At 36.1% G+C, this 6,624-nt stretch overlaps 2 protein-coding genes across 2 annotated transcripts in view; one reads left to right on the forward strand and one right to left on the reverse strand.

Moving 5' to 3' along the window:
• The window catches only part of LOC107575527 (uncharacterized), a 10,294-nt gene extending 6,891 nt beyond the window's left edge, over positions 1-3,403 (forward strand). Inside the window, exons 5-7 of the mRNA XM_016261890.1 lie at positions 2,022-2,333; positions 2,462-2,587; positions 3,339-3,403. Of these exons, the coding sequence (XP_016117376.1) occupies positions 2,022-2,333; positions 2,462-2,587; positions 3,339-3,403 (503 nt within the window). The remainder of the gene's footprint in view (positions 1-2,021; positions 2,334-2,461; positions 2,588-3,338) is intronic.
• A 1,231-nt stretch (positions 3,404-4,634) lies between these two features.
• LOC107575528 (CD48 antigen-like) lies at positions 4,635-5,571 on the reverse strand. The gene is made up of 3 exons (XM_016261891.1): positions 5,554-5,571; positions 5,142-5,459; positions 4,635-5,065 (listed from the first exon to the last, which is right to left on the reverse strand). Exons 2-3 carry the CDS (start codon positions 5,431-5,433, stop codon positions 4,635-4,637), a joined length of 723 nt encoding a protein of 240 aa, XP_016117377.1. The 5' UTR covers positions 5,434-5,459; positions 5,554-5,571.
• Between the last annotated feature and the right edge of the window lie 1,053 nt (positions 5,572-6,624).

The following is a 6,624-nucleotide window of genomic DNA, read 5'->3' on the forward strand; positions in this document are numbered from 1 at the left end:
TCACACTGTGAAATAAATATTTTTCTCTATTACACAATGGCCACAATTACACTAAGAAATTCTTATGAGAAAAATATCTCTAAAGTATATTTCCATTTTTTTTTGCACACCAGGGTGACTAGGAACATGAAATTAACCAGCCATTAATTTTCTATTTCACAGGAGTATAAATATGAGGTAATACAAAGGCCAAATTCGAAAGTGGCTATACGAAATGAGCTAAATCATTGAAAATCCCCATGTCCACCATCAGGACAATAATTAATAAGTTCCAATCAACTAAAGATGTTACAAATCTGTATGGAAGAGGATGTGTGTCTATATCAGGGGTGGCGAACATCGGTCCTGGAGAGCCTCAGCCCTGCAGAGTTTTGCTTCAATCCCAATCAAACACACCTGAGCAAGCTAATCAAGGTCTGAAGTGTTACTAGAAAGTTACAGGCAGGTGAGTTTTAATTAGGGTTGGAGCTGAACTCTGCAAGGCTGCGGCTCTCCAGGTCCGGAGTTCGCCACCCCTGGTCTATATCGTCCTAATGCACAGTAAGGAGGAGTGTTTGAGTGGCCAAAGGCTCTCCAAGGATCCCAGCTGGAGAATTGCAGAGATTAGTTGAGTCTTGGGGTCAGAAAGCCTTTAAAAAAGAAAAGAAAAGAAAATGCTCTCAAATGAAAAAACTCCAACATACTTCAAACAGGACTGGATTCTATGGTCAGATAAAATTTAAAAATGTGATTTTAGCAGCAAACACGTCCTGCATGGTCACCCTAATATAAGCAGGTCTCATTGCACTGTCCAAGCATCGATTTTTCTGGCATTCCTTCTCCTCTGTTTCTGTTATTCTCCCTCTACCGTAGGTCAGGGGTGGTGAATGTCGGTCCTGGAGAGCCGCAACCCTGCAGAGTTTTCCTTCCACCCTGATCAAACACACCTGAACAAGCTAATCAAGGTCTGAAGTGTTACTAGAAAGCTACAGGCAGGTGAGTTTTAATTAGGGTTGGAGCTGAACTCTGCAGGGCTGCGGCTCTCCAGGACCGGAGTTTGCCACCCCTGCTCTAGGTAGTACCACAATGGGGGCTCAAGCTGAGCCTCGGCTTCGAGCCTCCATTAAGGACAGCAAACCATCAGGACTGGATTGGCAGGCGAACTCGTGAAAGTTTAAGTTTGATGAGAAGTTAACCAGGTCACAGTACAATCTAGAATGGACCATGGCCCCATATCAGTGGTGACATTATCAGCGCAGTGGCTAGAATGAAAATTTGATTCAAGGTTCATGAATCTTGCCATGAAAACTACACTGGTGTTAGGATGCTTGAATTCATTGACAGCATTGTCACTGTACTAAAACAGCTAACAACTCCTGGTTTCAATGTTCTGTGAAGTGATGGCAAATCCTGTTACGAATTAAAATGAAATTAATGGTGACATTATCTGCGCAGTGACAAATGAAAATTTGATTCAAGGTTCATGAATCGAATGGTAACATGGTCAGAACTAAACCAATCTTCACAGCCAATATAGGGAAAAATAAATAAATAAATGTAGAAAAATACAAAATACAAAAAAAATATAATATAAAATAAAAATTATTTATATATATATATATATATATATCATAAAATCAATCATCAAAATCAAGGTGTAAACTGCTGTCATAATAGTTATAATAGTTTTCCCTTTTCAATAACTGTTCTTATTGAAGAACATACAGTTCTTGAAATTTATGGAATAAAAACATGACTTCATTTATTTATCAATGCTCCCAGTTTCTGTTAATAAAACTTTAAGAACTACAGCACAAATACCCGGCTTCAAAAACAGTTGGACAACAGGCTTCTTCGAGTCAAAAAGGTAGAGACCAACTGCTATAGTAAGAGCTATAGTAAGAATGTATTTGGCTAATTGACATAGGACTTGATAAGAGTGTATCTAAAATATTCCCAAATGAATCAGTGTTAAGTCCTATGTGATGTGAATTTAATATCTGAGTTACCTGTTTGTTCTCATATGTATTTGTTGCTGACAGGTGCTGCAAAGACTGTGTCAGTGAAGGAGGGAGAATCTGTCACTCTACACACTGGTCTTATTGACATACAAAGATATGATCTGATATTGTGGAAGTTTGAAGACCTTCTCATTGCTGAAGTCAATAAAGGGACCAATCAGTTCATAGTATGTGAAAATGCTGATGTGAGATTCAAAGGCAGACTGCAGCTTAATGAAAAAACAGGATCTCTCACCATCAGTGGCTCTGAAACCACAGACTCTGGAGATTATCATCTAAATATGAGCAACAAAATGTGCACCTTACATAGGACTATAATTGTTACTGTCAAAGGTGAGTAGATATGCATGACAAACCATAACAAAAATAGACAATAAAATATTATGCATTTCTAAAAGATTTTTTATAAGAATATAATCAAAACGACTAATTCACTCACACTAATTATGGTCTCATTTTAGCTATTGTAACACCAAAGAGCCACACTGAAGATCCAGGTCTTCACCCAGGTTATACAGCACTGATATGTGTTTGTATAGTCTTAGTTGCAGTTACAGTTGCTTTTGTGATTTACTGTCACCGCAAGAGTAAGTATTACCCACAGTTTAAATAACATAAAAGAACATCAGTGAAATCTTATTACTATTAAGATGATTAAGATGAGCAGCAGAAAAATTAACACAGCTGCTGCAAATATGATCTGTGTTTGATCTCAGCATTATTTTAGACATTTTGTGTCTTTTGTTGTTTCTATGCCAATAATGTGCTTGTATGAAGTTTGTCCATTCAGATATTAAGCACCATCACAAACAAACAACAGTAGCCTAATATAGAAATATTAAATACAACACTGACCTTCTGATGCTTTACTTTACTTTAGAGCAAACAGTGTATACATACCAAACAAAGGTGTCTAGTATACAAGTGTGCTATAAGTGTGCTATTACATGTCCTAAGAATGGGATAAGGTTTTACTGCTTACCTTAATGGAAGCTTAAAAGTTTAACGAAAAATAAGTTTAGCTAGCAAAACAGTTCTGACTCCAAAAAGAGCAATACTGCTCAAAGAAAACAAATGTTATTGTTGGGTTTTCACATACCTTTCTGTCTTAATGAAGTTCAGGATTTTCAATAGATTTAAATTTGTGTTTACTTCCAGAAGGTGGAATTATCTAAGCAGGAACTCCAGTCCAGTGTGGTAAGATTCTCCATGAGTGTTTTCACTGTTGAAAGTATGTGTTTTCTTTATGTGTGTGAATGCATCCATGACCTGCGTATACTGCAAGATTAAAACTATATTTTATTCATTGCTGTGTCTCTTTCCATATTTTTGTAACAGGTTTAAGCGAGGATCAATTGAATCAACCTCAGGATCAGCATGAATCCATTCATAACAGTACATAACCACAGTAACAATATAAACAAGCTGTATAAATGAACAAGGGCTGTATTTGCTATAAACAGATAAGCAAGGTTTGGTTGATGTATTAGTTTACACTACACACTGATCAGTGTATTCTTAATCTGTATTTGAGAGACACAGTTTACAGATATTTGACTCATACAGTGTAATGTGCAGCACTACATGTATGAGCAATACTTTTTGCTTTTTAATTGCTTAAAATTTAAGTTCTTCTTGCATTTCCATTTTGTACCATCCCATTTTTGTAGCATATTAATATTTGTATAGATTTTTTTTTACTGTTTTGCATTTTGCTTTGTGAATTAAATCTGACCCTTTTGTTATGACTCTGAACTTAATGTATACCGATTTACAGCTGTTCCACTGTCTGAATATTTCTGCACTCTAGTGAACAAATGCGGTTTACAATGCATCAAAATCAAGAAATGTAGCTAGCATTCATTCAGCCTTTAACTGAATATGCACTATATGTGAATGAACATCATAAAAATATCATAATTAAAAAGCTTTCATTTCCTAATGGGCCTTGTGAAATGTGTTATTCCATCTAGTTATTGACTTCAAATATATTTGATAATATATAAAATATGAACAATTAAGGAAATTTTATCATGAGTAATCTGAAATTTTATATATATATATATGGTCTTCACAATGTTGATTTAAATGGTTCTTATTTGTTTAATCTTTAGGCTGTTCGCATGGGGATTTGTGATTGGTCTTACAGGTGCAAAAATGTCACTTCTAATCTGTGTCATTAGTAGTTACATAAATACTGACTATTCCCCCAAACCCAATTGTTTGCATCCAAATTTAGTTCATTAGTTCAGTTCATGCAGTGTTTGATTTGTGTGCAAATACACAATAAAGCCAAATGAACAGACACAACTGAGACTACTGTAAGAAATCAGAGTGAACAGCAAGAGTGGATGCTTTCTGGAGTGCTTCCATTGTGGATGGATTGGAAGTTTCTGAAATTGCCAGAGGCACATAGAAAGATTAGCCAGGGTGTTTACATGTCTTACCACTAGAAGCAGCCTATTTGCTCTTTTACCTATAATTTTTTTTTTTTTTTATGTAACCTAAATGGCACCAGGTTTGCATCAGACTATAACACTGAAATAAAAAAAATGAAAGAAATACTTAAAAAAATGTTGAGGCAGAAAGAGAAAGAAACAAACTGTTTATTATTGCTATACTATATCAAGTACATCACCGTTTCATTGTCTGTGTTCTTCCGAATCTTCTGATGTCATTAACCAGAAGAACAACAGCGGCCACAGCAGCTACACTTATCAAAGCAGAGACGACCAGTCGGATCACAGCTTCAGGAGAGTCAAAACAAAGGTCGCAGTCTATTTGACAGAGTTGATCGATGTCCAGATGTCTGGTCTGGGTGCTGACAGGATTGTTCACCACACAGCTGTAGGTGTTTTTCTCCTGATATTCCACCTCCAGAGGTAGAGAGAGACTGATGCTGAGATCAGACACACTGATGCTGGACAATAAACTGTTTCCTTTGTACCAGGAGAGAGTCACATGACTCACATTCACCACTGAACACAGGAAAATCCTCGATGATCTTTCAGCCGATAAAGCACATTGTGAAGTATCACTGAAGATTACAGGAATAGGCACAGGAGCTGGGAAACAAAGGGGAAACATAAACAAAACTAGAAAGATTTTCTATTGTTTACAACACCTACAACTTCATCTCACCATAAACAGTGACAGCGAATCGCTTGGTTGACTTCTTATTCCTGATAATGATGCTCAGTTGATAAACGCCAGTGTGTTCATTAGTGATGTTTGTGACGGTGAGATCTCCAGTCTGTCTTTCGAGCTGCAGTCTGTCTCTAAATGTCTCGTCATTGCATGTAGTAATGTTACCCACCGCTATTCTGGTTAAACGAGTTCTGCTCGATCCAAACCTCCACTCGATCTCATCATCTCTCTGTATTTCTGGAAGACCAGTACGGAGAGTGAAGGAATCTCCCTCCATCGCTGACATCTCATCTGTCTCGACACCAAACACTCCTAGAGATGTACGACGCAACACGTAAATATTCTAAATGCTTTAAATGCTACAAAGAGCAACCCTGTACAGAGACGTCAAATATGTATTACTCACCAATCAGAGGAATAAAACATAAAAAGTACAAAAACTACGAGTGCTGGTTTTCTTAAGGTAGGCTATAGCTTAGCCCCGTATTTCCCAACCGGGGTGCCGTGTAAAAATATATATTTTTAATATTTTTACATTTCTAAAATGTTCAAAAAAGCATATATTATTTAGTATCCATTTCTGATGTCATCAAGAATTAGAGATTATTATTATTAGAGAAAATGAGTTCACCGCTCAGGTTTCACTTTCACTTGGTGTGACGCTCTGCGTATTATGCGTGTGCGCTCCGCTCAGTCTCCACTCATCGGAACAGCAAAGTCCACTCAAAAGTAGAGCCGACAGGAAACAAATATGTAGTACATTATTGTTTCTGTTTGCAATAGCCCTACTGTGCAGTAACATGGTGTGGTATATGAGCAACTCTGGTAACGCTGCCCTCTCATTCATTGATCTGCTAACCGCTATGTTATGCTCACGTGTTCTGATAATAATAGCTTTCTAGGACTACACATTATTTGGATAATTTGTAAAAGCAAACAAACAAACACAATCTATTAATAGTCCTACAGTTAGACCTACCTGAAAAACTAAAAAGCAATTTATTTCATTTGTAGGCCTATTGTTATTTTTTTATTTGTGCTATCATTAGTAATTTCATTATTTGTTCTTATTTTATTACTGACTTCTTGTCATTTTTTATTCAATTCAAAGTTTGAAATCAAATATCGTGCTACTGCAACAAAATTACCCCACTGTAAAATAAAAAATACACTGAGTGAGCAAAAAATTGAGAGATATCAAATGGTAATTAAACAATGTTTACATATTAATAAAAGCCTACATTAAAATCTGTCATATAAATTGGTCTCTTCATTAGAAATGAGCCTACTGATTGCCACCATTGATGGACAAAAAAAATGTAAGAATGTTAAAAAATATCTGTATGACAGTATATTCTGCAGTTCTTCCCTGCTGTACCAAATATACTTTTCAAAGTATCACATCAAAGTTAGAAATTCAAGTATTGTGACAAAATACATTTTGTAGGGTGCCACAAATTTGTTAAAATTTCCAAAG

This window comes from Sinocyclocheilus grahami, unplaced genomic scaffold, assembly GCF_001515645.1.
Source record: "Sinocyclocheilus grahami isolate Dianchi unplaced genomic scaffold, SAMN03320097.WGS_v1.1 scaffold2692.1, whole genome shotgun sequence".
Taxonomy (NCBI): Eukaryota; Metazoa; Chordata; class Actinopteri; order Cypriniformes; family Cyprinidae; genus Sinocyclocheilus; species Sinocyclocheilus grahami.

Coding starts and splice junctions, on each gene's coding strand:
- LOC107575528 (XM_016261891.1), bottom strand. CDS start 5,433: ATGTCAGCGATGGAGGGAGATTCCTTCACTCTCCGTACTGGTCTTCCA. Junction 5,066..5,141: donor ATTCGCTGTCACTGTTTATG/GTGAGATGAAGT, acceptor TTTGTTTCCCAG/CTCCTGTGCCTATTCCTGTA.